The sequence below is a fragment of the Rhea pennata genome, chromosome 2 (genome assembly GCF_028389875.1).
Source record: "Rhea pennata isolate bPtePen1 chromosome 2, bPtePen1.pri, whole genome shotgun sequence".
NCBI lineage: Eukaryota > Metazoa > Chordata > Aves > Rheiformes > Rheidae > Rhea > Rhea pennata.
The window spans coordinates 22486693-22504412 of NC_084664.1; the positions used below are offsets into that span (position 1 = coordinate 22486693).

General features: G+C 38.0%; 1 protein-coding gene across 1 annotated transcript in view; it reads right to left on the reverse strand.

Annotated features, from left to right (window-relative positions):
• LOC134136844 (macrophage mannose receptor 1-like) overlaps positions 1-14944 on the reverse strand; it is a 32922-nt gene extending 17978 nt beyond the window's left edge. The window contains exons 1-11 of the mRNA XM_062569056.1: positions 14884-14944; positions 12068-12466; positions 11071-11244; positions 9414-9578; positions 8480-8593; positions 6105-6251; positions 5031-5216; positions 4388-4545; positions 3892-4002; positions 2730-2845; positions 2126-2274 (exon numbers count right to left, since the gene is read on the reverse strand). Coding sequence (XP_062425040.1) covers positions 2126-2274; positions 2730-2845; positions 3892-4002; positions 4388-4545; positions 5031-5216; positions 6105-6251; positions 8480-8593; positions 9414-9578; positions 11071-11244; positions 12068-12466; positions 14884-14944 — 1780 coding nt within the window. The remainder of the gene's footprint in view (positions 1-2125; positions 2275-2729; positions 2846-3891; positions 4003-4387; positions 4546-5030; positions 5217-6104; positions 6252-8479; positions 8594-9413; positions 9579-11070; positions 11245-12067; positions 12467-14883) is intronic.
• Positions 14945-17720: the final 2776 nt, after the last annotated feature.

The following is a 17720-nucleotide window of genomic DNA, read 5'->3' on the forward strand; positions in this document are numbered from 1 at the left end:
TGAGGCTGAGAAGCTTGTAGAGTCTAAAAATACTTTTCAGATGGTTTTCCATGTATTTGCTTTAATTCTATCCCTTCCCCCATGTCCACTCAGTTTGATTTTGCACTTTTAAGTAGTTTGAAAGCAAGGAGTCAGTAAAGAAGTACATTCATGGCACTATATATCAAAGATGCTCCCAGCTAATATTGCAAAGGCAGAGTCCTTATGTATCGTTGTGGATATGTTTCAGTACTGGCTAGTTGAGAAATAGTTTGGAATTATAACACAGAAGATTGCTTAATACCATAAATCATTTTAGAAGAACAACATTCTGAGAACCTTACATGGTGACTCAATGAGGCAGCTGCAGCACACAGTTCAAAACAGCGTTTTTCTTTGCAGCAGTAAAGAACGGGTGTAAAATTCTACCCTATCAGCACCAGAATATTTAATATTCACTCACCAGTGGAGTAAATGGTTATGTAGGGGGAAATAAAATTGACAGTGCATTCTGGTGGCCTGTAATACTTGCTCATTAATAACAGGAGAGGGTTTAAGATAGCAGGTTCTGTGATTTTGGTTTCTGTTTCGGTGGTTTAACAGCAGGTGTGACCGGTGGCTTCACTCCTGCATGCCAAGCTGTGCTTTCTTGTGAGGCCACAGCTGGGCAGAGCAGAGCCAGCTGCTCCGCTGGCACATCCTGCCTGGCTGCTCTCTAGAGGGCTCATAGGACTCTCTGTAGGGAAAGGAAACTATTTCTTCCCCGGGAGAAACTGGGCACTTGCAGCTGGGAGGAAAAGTTTGGGATTGTGGGAAGGAGCAAGCGGAAGAGAGAGAGCGTCAGCAAATGCTCAAGTCACCAGACAGACAAGGGAGCTGGTTTATCAGCCGTTATGCAAAGAGACAGACTTTTCAGGGACCTGGGATTATGGAAGCTGTTACAAGCTAGAAAATTCTTACAGTGCTGGATTCAGCAAGATTCACTGTCTGCAAGAAATGAGCTGCCTACCCACATGCACTGCACAAGGGGAAATCTGTCTGCCACCCTTTCCTTTCTGCCCTGTCTCGTTCTGAGTTTCCTATTTCAAAAATTGTTTCTACCAGTGTACATTAAATAAAACTAGCTGCAGTCATTAGGAAAAAAAAAAAAAGAAGAAGAAGAAAGAAACAGTGAAGCAACCAACCCAGTGGTGCTTGGTATGCTTACTTCAAGCATACTTAAAGGCGGACTGCCTCGAGCTCTGGCTACCTGGTCCTGTCATAGCAGACTAAACTGATGTGCCCCAAAAATGGCTCAGGGCAGTCCAGAAGCAAGCTCGGAACTAGAAAGGACACGAGATGAGGCAGATCTGTGATGAGCCAATAATAATTTACAACTCTACAACTCTTCTATGTTGATGCAATTATGGAAATGTTTTGATTCACTGGAACAACTCAGACAGTTGCTCAGAAAAACAGGCCTGAAGAGCTTCCTCTGACCAAAACCTTGAAGCATAACTATCAGTGTTTAAGATTTTGCCAACCTACAAGACTACCTTTGACCAGGGATGGTTAAATGCAGCTTTATGGAGAAAGAAAGGAAACATATCAGGGTTATAGAAAGGACTTGTTCTAAAATAAATAGCTGTTGTCAAGGAAGATCAGAATAAAGTGTGGGGATGTCAGTGAATGTGTCTAAAGTGTGTAAGTCTGTCCTTGCTTCCAGTAAGCAGTGAGAAGACAATGGGAAGGACAGACTTGTACACAGATCTTTTTGTCTCTTTACATCCTTTTCTCTGTGAAATTAAACAGTACTGTAAGAAGGCAGTTATCATGTGCATCACTGGGCACCACTGATCCTAGGTGCTGAGGGAAAGAACTGTGGCTGAAAGCAGTCATACTGGGCAGGAGAATCAGCAAAACCACAAAAATTCACTCAGTAATGTGTAAAATAGTGCAGCCTGGCATCCTGGGGACAGGGAGAGGGGTTCTTAGAGAGATCACTGAGGATGCAGAGGTACATCTGACTCTAACCACGGCACCATTCACCATCCAGCATCTGAAAACTGATGACGGCTATATGTCTCTCTTCCCCAGGGCAGGACTTGAAGATCCAGCTCCTAAAATACAGATTCAGGCGACAGAGACTGCACATGACAAAGAGTACCGGGCATTGCTGAGTTCCAGTTTGTGTACAGCACAGCTGCACCATCAGCCCACTTGAACATCCCTTGCTCTTCCATATCTGAGAGCCCAATCCAAAAGTATTTCTCAGGGCTCAGACCAACGAGGCTGGTCAGGTAAGCTTGCTCATATCTGAAATGAGAAGAAGAGTCAGATGGAGATTAAGCCTACTTTTTCCTTAGTCTGCCGTTTCTCAGCATCCTAAGCTATACAAGCATAGAATGAATGGAATTTCCTTTACATATTGTCTCCTCTCCTATATAATCTCTCCTTTTACATGAAAATACCTCACTAAACTAGCTAATCAGATGGGGCCTAACTTCAATAACAACTGAAGCACTGCTATGCTGAAAAATGGCGTCTTACAGAACAGAGCAGCTATGGCCTTTTCTTTCAAAGCAAAGTACTGGAATAGAGGATATAGATACACTTAGTTAGAAAAGATACATTATGTTTTCTGAATATTTTTCCCTTAAAAGGACCTTTCATAATCATAGTTTAATATTTTTTCTCCCGAAGTTCTCAACTATTTTATAAAATTCCAAGCATAGTCCATCAAAAGGACTGCTTTACAACTCTTTTCATACCTGTCTCCTACACTTGTTAGATAACCATTGCTCCTTTCGCAGGCTTTCTTTGCCTCCAAAAACGTTACAGAGGTATGTCCAACTAGATAGCAGTAAAAACCATGTCTTTCCCAGCCCTGTAAAGAAGAACATGTAGTGCATACTTACATATATAACAGCATGTGTTATAGTGCTTGCATTTCAAAGTGCTCTTTTAGATCACCATATTGTTTATAAAACATAATGCCATAGTACCTTAGTTTGAAATCCTGTGGGCCAGTGGTAACTGAGCTTAGTAAACATCCAGAAAAGGAGAGGTTTAATACACATGAATTCATCTCTTTTGACAACTAATAACTGCAGAGTTTTAACTGATAAAAAGAGTCAGAGACACACAGAATGGATAAGAAAATTGCTCAGAACTAAAGATAGAGTCTGTGTTATAGTGAGATACTGACTCAGATTTCCTGGGGTGTCTGTTTATCATATAAACCCTTGAAAAGCAACAGCCTTAAAAACACGGTTAAATTCCAAGTCACTTTTCCCTTTTATACCAGCATAAGATATACTTGCTGCACCCAGGAAAGGTAGAGAAATGTGTTCAGTATTTTGGTTTCGCCTCATTCCGGCTAGGGCAAGTGCCTCTACTCTGTTTTTGGTATAGGGTTGTGGGAAATGTTATTAAATATTGAACAATAGTAAATAGGAAAGTAGAAGGAAGGAAAAATAGAAGAAAAAACAGTAGAAATACAAATCTCTTGTTCTGAAAATAATTTCGCTCAATAGTATGATTGATTTGATTTTGCCTTCATTGTTATTAATGATATTTGGCATCATCTTGCATTATATCACATAGCCCTGACTCTAGCCCAGTCTCTTCTGTGTGTTAGATAACCACCTGATTGGTAGAACAATATAACAAATAAGCAAAAACACGTCACGAGGCTTCAGCGTCATTTGCAGACAATTCTGAGAGATAATGGGGCTAACTCAACTAAGAAAAATCAAAATACCTTTATTTTAAATGAGGAAACATTGTGTCTCACCTGAAAATTATCACTACGAGTTTGATTTGCAATCACAGTTGTGAGGAAAAAGTAAAACGGTAGTTTCAATGTCAAGTGGAGATTGTGAAGACAATGGATTTTTGTTAACTAAAGTCTCAGTTATCCTGTAGCCTTACCTTCAGGCAGGCAGGATCAGTCTTCGCTGTCCCAGAAACTCCTTGCAGTGGCTGTCTTCTGCAGATGTAACCTAACTTCCTATCACAGGCACTGTCTGCCCAGTATCCATCCTAGATGTAGTTTGGGAAGAGGGAAAAAACAGTCAGATGGATCTGTTTCATTTATAAACTTCCTTGGTTCTTTTCTTACAACAGTTCTTCAGTGAGAAAATAAAGATACTTATTTTTTGAATGAAATCCAACAATTTGTGGTTAAAGTCCAGGTTATGTTAAATTGGACTAATTGCAGTGGCAGACTGTTAAGGATTGCCTAGTATATAGTGTACATTCAGGATCATACATGAATTCATGTAGTTATCTCTAATTTATGACAAACATCTTCCTGAGTGAATAGATACTATTCCTCGATTTGTTTCTAAATTTCAGCGATGAACTAACTAAAAATGGAAACAAAAATCAAATGGTATAGCACTGCATGAATATGGCATGATTTTACCTCTCCTGCCATAATAACACAATCTTCTTGCCCACTGGTTGCATGGGTTGGTTCTCCATGCAACCATTTGGTATATGTCACAGTAGTCCCATCGCTCCATTCAAAATACATTTGGGTGTTGAGGTCATTCAGACCAATCCACAGCTCATCGGTAGCTTCTAGGAAGAGAAATTCACTTGTGTTAGTGCCTCGGTTGGAACAGTCTACAAGAGCAAGATTTTGTGGACACAAGCTGAAACCACTGTTATAATACAAATTCATCCAGGTTAAATGGCAGTGGAGTCTATTTTAAGATCTAATTCATATTCTTTTCTTCTTTCAAGAAGATAAAATGGAGATACCAGCAGGAAATGAAATTGTTCAGCTCTCTCAGTAGAAGTCCCTCTACAGCTACAAGTCTGAGGAAGATATCATCAGTCCACCTACTGCCATAACTGGAGCTGTGGTTTATTTCAAGTAATTTCTTGCAATGAAAAACAGCAATGAAGAGAGAGCACTGATTCCTCACGCTTTTTTAGGTATTCATCTGTGAGCTTCCTTATCAATATTCATCTCAAATGAATAATGGGCTTTTTACAAATCCTGTAAGATCTCTATTATAATTTTCCATTTGTACCAAACTCTACTCCATAGAAATACTCACTGTAGCCAAGCTGAGACAGTATAAAGCCATGTTCTTCAGTGTTGTGAATACTGGCCAGACTGCCGTTGCTCTCTGCACAGGAAATCAAGGCTTCTTCCCATGCTCTGGGCTCCCTGCGAAGCGCGTAGCAGTGATCTGCATAGGGCAACCATCCTTCTGGGCATACAACGTTGGGTTGTTCACCCCCTCAAAATAAATTAATACTTCAAATTTTAAAATGATTCAAGTTGAAATCTAAAATAACTGCAGTTACATTTGAAATTAATTAATTAGAATGAAAATAGAGCAATTTTAAATAGACAGCTCTTTTATTCATTCCACATATGTATAAAACATTGTAGTCTATTTGCTTCTATGGAATATAATATTGTATTCTAAAAAGTGAAAAATAATGAAGCTGCTAGTAACTGGGCTTCACTAGTGTGAAATATTCACTTTTAGACAGACAAATATTTTAAATTTGCATATATAATGTTTTCAGACAGCATACCACATCCAATTATATTCTGCATATTTCATAAATGCCTTATTACTGCAGCACAAGTAATTCTCTGTGGACACAGCTTTCCATGATAAATCTCATCAAATAAATCACCAGAGGCAAAGAGCTTACTTTGAAAAGTGGCCAGAAGGAACCCTTGTTTGCAACCTTTGTAGGTTACCTGCGATTCCAGGAGAAGGTGGTTTAAGCCTGTACGGGCCATCTTTCTAAACCTTCAGTGATAAGCCTGGACTTTTCATTAGCATACACTACAGGGTGAAGCATCTCTACTTTTATTTTCTTGTATGCTGGAATGTGCAGTTCAAGGCACTTTTGGGATACTCTCTGATTTAGAGTATTGCTTCTATTTTCCTGAACAATAACATGAAATAAAAATTGCTGATGTTATCTCTGGGTTCCAATAACTTTTCCAGTGTTTGAACATACTTGAAATAACAGCGTGTTTTATTCTGTGCTGGTCAGTATAGTAGGAAAAAGAGTGAAAATGCTTTTTCTTTCTTTTGTAATAACTATGACAGTTCATCTTAGTGACACATATTCTAACTTCATTGTGTTTTGTTTGTTTGATCTACCTGAGGGAAGAATGGAAGGATCCAGCGTGGAGTTTTCCTTTTTACAGATATATCCAACTTTCTGTTCACATTGCTGGTTTTCCCATTGAGCACCTCTTCTAGGATTTAGCACTGCGCAAAGTTTCTCGGGCTCAGGAGAAGGGCTTCCTTCATAAAATAAAAACAAAAGATTATTTTTATGTAACACAGGTTTTATATTAGCAACTAAAAGAACAATTTATTTCCAGCCTTTTCCTGCATCAGTTATGAATCCATCACTTCATGGTTTTGCTATTTTTTTACTAGAGATAAAGAAGTATTATTTAAAAGTAGCCATCAAAACTAGAATATTTCTTTTGATGATTATTACATAACTCACATTTTCTGCCATATTTGATTGCATGATTGCTATTTCAAAAATAAGATTTTCCTACAAGTTTTGTGGAAATTGTCGCCTTGTACAGAAGACAGAATACATTTAGAGCGCACTGAGGGAAAGGCTGCAGAGTCTTCAGTTCTGCTTGCCCCCATGACTGCTTAATCAGCACATATATAGGGGTCAATTACATTTCCATTAAGGATGTATGTAGCTCACAGCCAGCCATTGCACAACTGATGTTCTTGCCCAGTCAGCAGTTGCTGGGCTTGCATCTAGACTTTTAAGGGACACCTGGTACTGCCATAAAAGAGATACTGGACACGGAGCTCTAGGAATCAGAGCTGGCAGTTTCACAGCTGATGAAAAATCTTGTTTTATATATGACTTCCAGTCAGGACTCATTTTGCTAACAGGACAACTTAATCATGACCTTCCAGCTCTCACTTGCATTCATGAAATCAGTTTGAGATAATATTTTTGGGCAGGAACACTGTACCACAACATCTTTTCTTAATGTAATTATTATTCAGACAAGGAATTTTACAGCCATTTGAAGAGAGAGGAGAGTTCTTCAGAAGAAAAATCATCAAAGATTAATCATAAAAAGAGGTTTCAAAACCTTAAAAAAATAGAATTCTAGCTCTGCATTTTAGAGCTAAACTAAGCTCAGTGAATTAATATCATTTTGTTAAAGATATGAGACAAAAGGGAAATGTCACCAATACGTGGATAGGTTGTCTAACAGTTGGGTAGGGAGTGGTGGGGATCTTAGCTGGTCAAAGCCTGCTAGAGTCACCTTCCTCTTTATGGGAGTGTACTAAAAGGCTTCTAGTTTCTAGAGCTGTGTTTATTAGATCACAAAAATAATAAAATGGAATTCTTTAAAAATAAGGCAAATCTGCTAGAAGACATAGGCTAAATTATAACATGTAAGAACAAATCACCCCCTTTCTGCTTTGGCATTGCAGGGTGTATCTTTCCCTTCTACGTCACATTCTGGTCCGGCAGCCTTCAGTGGCTTGCTGAAACAAAATAAGTCCATTTAGGATCTTCAGAAAGATCCCTTCTACACATCACCTCAGGGACTTGGCTGCAGATTTGCTCCTTGCTGCAAGCAGGGCCTCCTGATGTGCCCTGGTACTTGCTACATGCCTCTTCCCTTGCTGCCTCACCCACCGTGCCCTCCAGGAGGTTCTCCAGGACTACTGAGGCATGAGGAAGGTTTCCCTCTTCTCAAAGAGGCCCAAACACCCACAGTGCAGCCACTCTCTCTTTTTTTTTTTTTTTTCTTCCAAAGGTACAATTTACAATAATTATACAGTAAACTGGAAATGTGTAGATTAACTCATCATAGTAGCCACCATGCAGGGATACAGAAACTCCATGGGTATTGGCTGCTAGACCTGAGAGCCAGCTGCTCCTTTTCTCTGCAAGGCTTAAGTGTGGCCAGCTCTGCAAAAGATAGAAAGCCCTCCACCTGACTGAGCAGCTCCAAGATTTTACTGTATTCTCTGTGCCAGATAAAAGCCAGGGGCACAAGGGATCTCTGAGACTTGACGAAGACCAAAAGATAGAATAAGCATGTATGTATTCAACAAATATAACATTCCCCATTGCTGTACCATCTTGTTGCCATGACAACTATTAAGAGACTATTAAAGATAGAATGCCAATGTGATGGTCTCTGATGCCCGCTGAGCCCAAGAGCTGAGCTCTTGCAGTGTGCAGGGACTCACATAAGCCGAGCAAAAATTTTAACTGATTTTAAGTCATCCTTAGCATACTACAGTTCAACTATTGCCTTTCATTTTAACCATGTCTGATAGAATGTAAGTTTATGTAACTCACTGAAGAAAAGCATACCTTTTCAGTCTCATACCAATGATGTGTCTCATAGGCCTTTCACCCCCTCTTCTATATGTTCGTGGTGAACATTGCAGTACTGTACTTAATATGCATCCAACATTCTAGCAGAAAAGAGTCATCTGCAAATCTTTAAAAAAAAAATGTATACTACCTGGAGCCCAGTTTAAGAATCTGAAAGGAAAGCCACCACTCCATTGCCAGCCACTGTTGAGATTCAGACTGTTAAGCCCAATCCAGAGGGAGGATCTCTTGCTGTCAATCAAATCTAGGTAATCAAAAGAATTTAAATTTTATGATATTTAAAATAATATGTTCCGCATTTTCAAAGTTTGGAGAAAGATAATAAATGTCTGCTTCGTGACTTCCAAATTTCAGTACAGAATCCATAATTACTATGAGCGAGTTTTAGTTGCAAGGTACAGAATGGCAAAAGAACAATTTGCCTATGAGTTTATCTGAGTGCAATGCTATTTTACAGTTGTATGTAAGTAGCAGGCACTGAAAAATGAATTGCTATTGTTAATATCTATATTACAAGTTTACTGTAAGTTTGATGCAATTAACCCTGTGACTTTATTTGACAGAACCTATCCATATGTATGCAAAGTCTTAAAATTTTTACTTGTTATCTTGTACAAAATTTGTATGATATCTGAAAAAAATCTGTCTATTAGATGAGTTCTAAATTAGGATACTGATTTCTTAACACAAAACTGATATATTGAATAGAAGGCAACAACAGTGGCTTTTTTCCTTGTAAGGTCCCTTTCTAAGATTGTTAATCTTAGAATGTGTTAATGGTTTTTGAGCATGATCCAACTCTTACTTAATTAGCTGGAAATTCTTCACTTACTTTGTGAAAACAACAATAATAATTTCAAATAATAATTCCATGGCTCACTTATACAAGCTTAACTTACAGTATTTGTGACATAAAAGCTTACCTTACAGTATTTGTGACATTTCTCTAGTAGTGTCAATATTATTATTACATTATTATTATTTATTGTAATACGATTAAAGCTAAAACATTTGTAATCAGTCAAAAAAGGGCACTCTTTACTGAGTCTTGCTTTTTAGTTCACCTTTCAGATACATTTGCTCGTGTATCTCTGTGACACTTAACAACTCCGCATTCTGCTGCTGGCAGCTCTTCCTTGCTTGGTGCCACGTGAGAGCTGCCTGGAAGTTTGTCTGGTAGCAGGTTCCTGTCAAAGGATCTGTAGTCCAAAATCTGTCATTGCCACTGTCTGTGTGAGAGAAGGCAGATGCAATATTACAGTCTGTTATAAACAACTTCGGTAAAATTTTATGATAGAGTTTATCTACAAGTGTATTTGTGAAATCAGGTTGTTCTGAAACAAAAAAGCCAAAAAATCCCCACCCAAACCCTATAATTTTCTCTGAGCATACTCTTTGTTAAGTCAAAGAGAAATTCCCATTGATGTTAACAGAGGTGGACTTTCATCTTTTTTTTCCCCTTTTCCCTAACAAATCCAATAATTTTCAAGTGAAAAAAATATTACAAAGAGATTAATAAATCAAAACTGCTTTTTGGTCATCATCTGTTCTGAAATCCTGTTCAGCAGCTCAAAGGCCTTATCCGAACGTGTCTTTGGTCATTGGTGTTTAGAAACTGTCTTCCGGGAACTCTCCGTTAGCAAAACCATTTCTCAGACATGTGCTTACAAGCTGTGATTATGACTTCCCTTAACTTCGGCTTTCTTTCAGGAAAAGAGAGAGGATTCCCTGAACCATTCATTAGAGCATATGTTTTCCAGGTTTTTATTTTGTTCTTTTATTGCTGACTCCCTTCACATTTTTAACATTCCTGTTTAATTGTAGACCCAGTGAGCCTAGTGATAGTGTCCCAGCAGTTATATGATGACAAATGCTTCTGGTTTTCCTGTTGAAATAATAAGGGGTTTTATTAAAACTACTGTGTGCAATATTGCACCAGGAAATGATTTTTAGTAATGTCGGTTGAAAAGACACTGGTGGCAAATTGGATAATGCACTGAACCTAGCTTCCCAAAGCAATGCTCCAATCAAAAAAACAAATGCGATTCTGTGACACATCACTGAAAAATTAGATCTGAGGCAGCATGTTCATTATCTTTAGTTACATCAGAGTTTGACGTCCTTCATTTTGCCCTCAGATGAACACGTATTTCTCTGGTGGCTTTCAGTGTAACATGAGGCAGGACGATGGAAAGCCATACACTCTTTGGGAAAGGTTACAGGGAAAAGGTTGATTATACTGCTATTCCAGTAAAACCTTTGAGCCAGTCTTCTCCTTCTTCTATGCCTTTCAGAAGACAAACCACCTCCTTCCATAGGCTATAGGCCAGTTTTGTGATCCAGAATAGGGATTTGCACAGGTAGAAAAAGATACACAACTGTTACCAGAAATAGCAGTGAGGCAGGGAGATTATTAAGTAAGTAGCATCCCACTTTTCAGATGATTTTATGCTGACTGCAGTCACATTTAAAGCCTACTGACCTTTTCCTGGGTGTGACCTTCTGATGGACAACCCAGGCAGCTTTCAGCTTGACTGGAAATTCACAGGGGAAACAGTTATTGTTTCATATGTAAGCAATATTATGGCTTTGTAAAGAGACATTTTTGAGTAAAACAAAATCATTACAGGGGCTTTCTCTGGTAATACTAGTAGCAGCATCTCAGTATTGATGTATTAACAATATTTTGTTATAGCATCTATAGCAGCATTCAGGACTTACTGTCGGATGGACAGAACCCATACACATGGTGTGAGTCGAAATCAGGGGTTGTTGCACACCAGAGCAAGCCGTCTGACCTGCCAGCATCTGTGCACTCTGCGTACCATTCACCGCTCAGCTTGAAAGGGAAAACGCATGGCGCTCCATTGGCGTTTCCTAGCAGTGTAAACAAATCTGAGAGGACAAAAGAGAAATTAAAATATGGGCAAAATACAGAATGTAGGGAGTCACGAGGGACCCAGTTCTCTACTTCTTTGTGCACATTGTAGAAGTAAACATTCATGGTAACTAGTGACCCACTGTCACTAGCAGTCATTCAAGGAAATTCTAGGTAAATTTGTAATTTACCATTTTCTTAGGATATCACCAGCTATTACAGCTGGAAATAGAGCAATTTCATATAGTAAAGAACTAGAAGAAAATAATAGTATTTTTTACCTCATATGTTTAAAAATATTTTTTTCTAAATAACACTATTTTGTTCTTCATGTAGCTTAAGTTTCAGTTATTCATAAAAAAGCTCATTGACTTAATCTTTAAATACATTTTTTCTCACTTGAGTTCTCATATAGGAACTGAATGGTGTTGTTCATGGAATTGTTTCTTGCATTTGTTATTGGGATATTAAGCTTGAAGACTGTTGCCTTTCATCCAGCAATGATAGCACAATTATAATAGTATATATTCAGTGGCTAAATAAACTAAAGCACTTAGCTTAAAGCTAATGATTAAAAATTGCCTAGACCCACCTTTGCTTCAAAAGAAAAGGTAAACATTGAATTTTTTTGCATACTACATTCTGCCTGAAGCAAAGCACTTTTGTATCTTCAGGATGGAGGAATGAAGGCTTGAATATATGAACTAACCAGCCTCCAACCCACCATTGCCTCATCGGGGACAGCTGATGTTAGACCGAGGGAAACAAATCAAAGAGCCCCAGCCATGATGACAAACGAGTGAGTACTAGAGACTATCAAGATTAATCTTCAGACTTTACCTTCATAGCCTTGCGAACACAAGTCATCCATGGTTCCATAGATCTTCCATTTACTCATCATACGTAATCCTGTGTTCAGCACAACATCGTCTCTTTTGCTTTTGCCAGCACTGAGAAACAAATCTTCCCCTTGGATTGCCAAGGTCGCATTTCTGCAGTCCCATTTCTGGAATTCACTTTTCTCGTTGCAGGGGTACAGGGAAATTCTAGCCTGGTCTTGCTTAGAGGGGACTCCCAAACATTGTGCAAATGCCACACTCATCACCTGGTGATCAGACACCCACCTGAACTTCTGTAACTCATTGGTTTTTTTGCAAGCAGTTGTTGTGACCCCTTGAGAACTCTGAGCAACTATACAGCGCTTGCTATCCTCATTGTAAATTAAAAATATTTCATTTCCTGTAAAACAAAATAGTCAGAATTAATGAACTTATGGTGAAAAAAATGGTGGGGGGAGCTTGTTAGGAAAGAGGTGTGTTGTCTTGCTGATCTCTCTACTCATGTCAGGAAACTGCAGGTCTGAGTCATTTTCACAAGAAGCAGACAGCATTTTCAAGAATTTTGTTTCCTTTGGGGAGGAAAAAAATGCGTGTAGGTCATGTAAATTCAATTCAGAGGAATGATAACACATAAAATATATTATGGCATAGTTTCAAAACTGTAATCCGTGTAATGAATTTTCATAAATATCATGGATTTTCTTTTTCCAAGTCCCTTCTGAAATACATATTTCTTCTAAGAAAGTTTTCAGAAGACTGTTGAAGATTCAAAATTTAACATTACTTTGTACACTACAGTTTGAGCTCGTCTTGTATATGCCTCCCTTGGATTGCATGTGAACTTACAATAATTATTCACTGAGCCTTCTCCCTCAGAGGACTCTTGCTCCTTCAGTACTTGGCATGTTCTGTTATTCTTTATTTTTTAGGATGAAAACCTATTAAACAATAGCTTGCTATAATGCCCTATTCCAATATCCTCTCACTAGTACATTTATCATAGGAAGTCAGTATAATTCAAACAATCAAATCCCAAACAAATTCTCACAAGAACCAAAACCAGGGAATATTTGGAGGTAAATGTATTGGAAAGTCTCTATACACCTGTGTCTTGCTAAGAAAAGAAAAGTATGCTAATGCTAAACATGCTAGCTAACACATCTGAAATATTATAGGCAGCTTAATATAGTGCACCAAACAAGACAAGTCAGTCCTGTTAAAAAGGGTTGCACATTAACGCAGTTTTACTCCTGCTGGTGTGTAAAGCTGTTTATTTATTGCTGCGTATTAGTGTATGAGCAGAATTACTTGCTTTCCAAAATGTCAAATAATAAATAGCTCCATCTCATTTTGTCTCATAAAGGAGTGAGATTCAGATTAAAGATGAATATTATAGGACCTATGAGGCTGAAGGTCAAGTCTTTGCACTTCATTTCTGTGTGCCTCAGTTTCCCATCTGTGAGTATATAGCGTCACATCGCTCCATATCCTTTCTCAGAGAATAACTGCATAAAGGACCATGAGCCCACAAAGAATACAGTTCCAAACATTAAACAAATTCCTAGGATAAGTGTAGGATCTTAAGACACATTTTGTGCTGAACAAAGAACATAATAGAAAGAATCTGAGAAATTCTGATTAATGAAATTGTGACAGGAAAAATAGTTCTTGTGACCAAGTGTCTGGACATGGGACCCAGGATTTTGGATATCTGAATTTAACATCTGAATCTTCCAAAAAGTTCTGTGTAACTTCAACCAGCTTACTGAATCTATGCAAACTTCAGTTCTTCAAATCTGAATTTGGAAATAATGCATAGTTTATTCTCTCCTTGTCCATTTAAATCCTACTGGATCTTTTAGTTCTTGCTGCTTGCTAGTTAAGAGCTTAGTGTATCACCCCTAATTTCAACTGTTGCCTTTCAGAATATTATTGGTTCTAGTAATAGCAACCGTGAGGGAACAGTGAGGTTCGCACTGTGGCTACTGTGTGCCTTCGTTTGGGTTGCAGCTTGCAGAGCAGAGCGCAGACCCAGCTCTGAAGGTGCTCTTTCCAATGGCTTGCACTGACACAGCCTATAGGAATCGGTATCTGCCTTTGGAAGCTATCATCTGTACCTGACTCCTCCACAAAAACGATGAACTGAAGAATACAGGAGAAATGTCCTTTAACTTTATCACCATCCCATCATCACAAAGGAGGGCCAGCCAGGACTCATCCTTAGAGTTCCTGGTCAACTGCAGAGCCTTAACTGTGCCTCATGTCCACACACTAAAAGCTCTAGTGATTATTCCTGGGACATTCTTGATCCTGTGATTTTTAAAAGACTTTCACTGACATCTGCTCAGCCGCAGTATGGCATCTCACATTGATCCACAAGCTCTACCTCGTTTTTCACAACCTTATCCTAAGGGTAGGAGATACCCATACCTTGCCCTTTTTCATTTTTTCATAACCACAGTCACGTCATATGGACAAGGACTATAGAGCATACTGCAAAGTGCATCTCTTTCTCAGAATAGACATAACCAGTAATTAAAAAGCATCCAAAATGAAATCTCTATTGCCATACATCATTCTGTCCCGATTTCCAGTTCTCTGTTTTTCCCTATCCTGATTCTTCCCCTTTCTTTAAAAGTGAACCAATATCTCTGTATTTGCATCTTTTTAAAGTTTCTATGAATTACTCCAGTTAGAGTGAATAAGAACTGCAGAATGGTCAACCAGCAGGAAAATCTTAAAGCTGAGAGCAAGCAAGAGAACAAAAATACCAGCTTTCACATCCACTTTTGCAGGGGATAAAGAACAAAGACTCACCCGATGTCTGAAAAGCAGTATGAACGAAAGAGAAGAAAACTAAGAATGTAGAAAAAGTCATTTCAATTGTTTCATTCCTTTCTTCTTTTTCACAAACGGATAAGCCAAAATTAATTGCTGCAATAAAAATCCTTTTGGAACCAGTGGGTGCTAGGTCTTTCTCAGTTTTGGAGAGTTTTAGTTGAAAGAGAAAATGCTGGGCTCTAAATAAGGAAATATCCTGTCACATGTTGTATTCTGAAATCTATAAATAATTACAAAATTCAAACTTTGTGTCTGAAAGCAAAGGTTCCTTCCATTCTAATGCAAGTGACAAAGTCTAAACATTTCAACATCATTCTGCTGAAAGATTTTTATGTTTCATTGATGGTTCAGTTCGCGGCCTCCAAAGTCAAAGTGGCAGGGAGTGCTCAGAATGTAATAGGTATGCATTAAATCTCATACGTACATATTTGGGAAACTTGAAGGGAAAAAAATGTACATTTTTTTGACCAGAGGACAGATTTTCCCTGCTACAAAAAGGTGCACCAAGTAGTGTCAACTATAGCAGGGTGAAGAATTAACAAAGAGAGGACAATTTAGTCTTACATGGAAGCTTGGCAAGCTGAGCACTCTTTGTGCACCTGACTTCTAGTTTATCAGCTGTTAAAACTAGTATGTCATACTTGCATATAATTTTAGCTCAGGAGAACCGATACAAAATAGTCATCCAGTGGTTAAAAATAAATCTTTCTGTTAACAGGTGATTTCAAAAACAAAGCGTATTGAAAAAATTCAAAACTATTTAATCCAGGAAGAAATAAATGAATAAATTTTAATATTTAAAGAAATCTTCTTTTGCACTACGTGTAGGAAAAGCAAAGAGGAATACTCTCACACATTACAAATGATCTGCAACCCTTTATTAAGTGGAAATCAGCTTCAGCTATAATGTTTCAAAAACTCTTTTTTGTTTTGAAGGAAAGGGGGCAAAAAAATCAGCAGAAATTGCCTTGAGAATTCTCCCTCATTTTCCATATTTTCATTATGTAATCAAATCTCACAAGATATTCTGCAAGGGTGAAACATTATTTGATCTGAGACAAGAAAGCCATTTATAGAGTATTGGGTCTTCCGAGCTATGTTAGCAGTTCCAAACACTCTTACATCCTCCCCCACTCCAGTCCCCACCCTGAGCTAAACAAAATTAGGCCCGATTCCAGAATCTAACAGGCAATAAAAGTCTCTCTATTTGTCCTCCGTCATCTACTGAAAATAATTATATAAGCTATGAAAATTATAAATAATTATATTATTTGTTATATGTAAGATACATTTGCTTCGTCATCTGTTTTCACCTTTCATTTGCCTTGACTTTGTCTTTAGCCATCAAACAGCAATGGACCAACTTCAGTGTCAGCATTTACAACAAGACAAACACAGGTATGAGCTGTGACACATATGAAGAAAAAATAAGAGGCATAGGATCAAGGGTACTGTGAGTAAAAACTGTCTGAGAACAGAAGACCCTTCCTTCCTCATCCTATGCAATATTTTTGTTTGAATGTAGTATCTACAAGGCAGAAATCCAGCAGCACGTGAATCTCTTCTTCCCCATGACCTCTCTTATGCAGTTCTTATGTACTTTTTAGGGTCTGTTTTTCCCACGGGTCCTTGAGATATTTTCTCTTTTCAGTCTAGAAAACTAGACAACATTGAACATACAGAATGCTGAATCAATCCAGTAAACCTGTAAAGCAGCACGTAACAAGGCACTTTTTTGCCCCATGGCCTCACTGGCCCATGCCACCTCCGTTGCACTGATACAGGGTGCTGTTGTTAGTCCAGTTATCCAAGAGCTGGAGGATGGGGAGGAGGCATCCAGAAATGAACAACCAAGTGAAGAAAGAACAGGAATGTATTCTTCCCGCTTTATTTGGCACCCACTTTATTTTATAGCTTATTTATATTTCTTTGTAGTCATATGCCATCTTCATCTTTCCATGTTTCCTCCTGCTAGCCTCTCTCTTAATGTAAATGACTCATCTGATCCCCAGGCTGTATAACATCTCTGCATGCCAATTCATTATTACTGAAGTATTCTGTAATATCTAAATCCTTTATTGGTATAATTTCATATAATTGATACAAAATAGTCAAAGTTATAGAATATAACTGAGTGCTTTCCAAAGATTTACTAATTTTGCAAAATTCAAGTTGAAGCCATGAATGTAGTACAAGTATTTACATTTTTCTTATAGCTATAATATTAGGGCAAGGAAGCTTTTTCAACTGACACACATTATCTTTAGGGTGATATACATTTTGCATATTATATATTCAAAGTTTGAGCAAGAAAAATTGTTACACAGGGACAATAATTGGGAAAAACAAATTGTGTAAATCACTAGATACTCTAAACACCATTTGACTGAAGTAACAGTAAAGACTCCTCATGTTGTGGCGAGATATATTCTGAAAGTGCAGGTTTGGGGCTGAGTGCTTTGCAGAGTGTTCATTATATATCTGTACTTGTTTCTGCATGTGATGACAGCACAAATGTCTAAAATGCAAGTAAGTAGAGCATTAATCTGTACATTTTAAGTTTAAACTCTTACTAGTTCTTCTATATGCCTTGTTCGGTTAATTAACCCAGTACAGTGCTCTGAGTCTTAGTCCTGTGAATATTTCTTAAGCACCACAGAGCAATATCACTTAGCTCCTGTGAAATGAAGAATTTTTAGTTTTAGTATGTACAATATGTGTTAGGTGCATGTAGCTTTTACTAAGATTTCATTTGTTCTAGTTAGTTTTTTTTTTTTTTAAGCATAAACATAGAGTTGAGCTGTGTTATCACA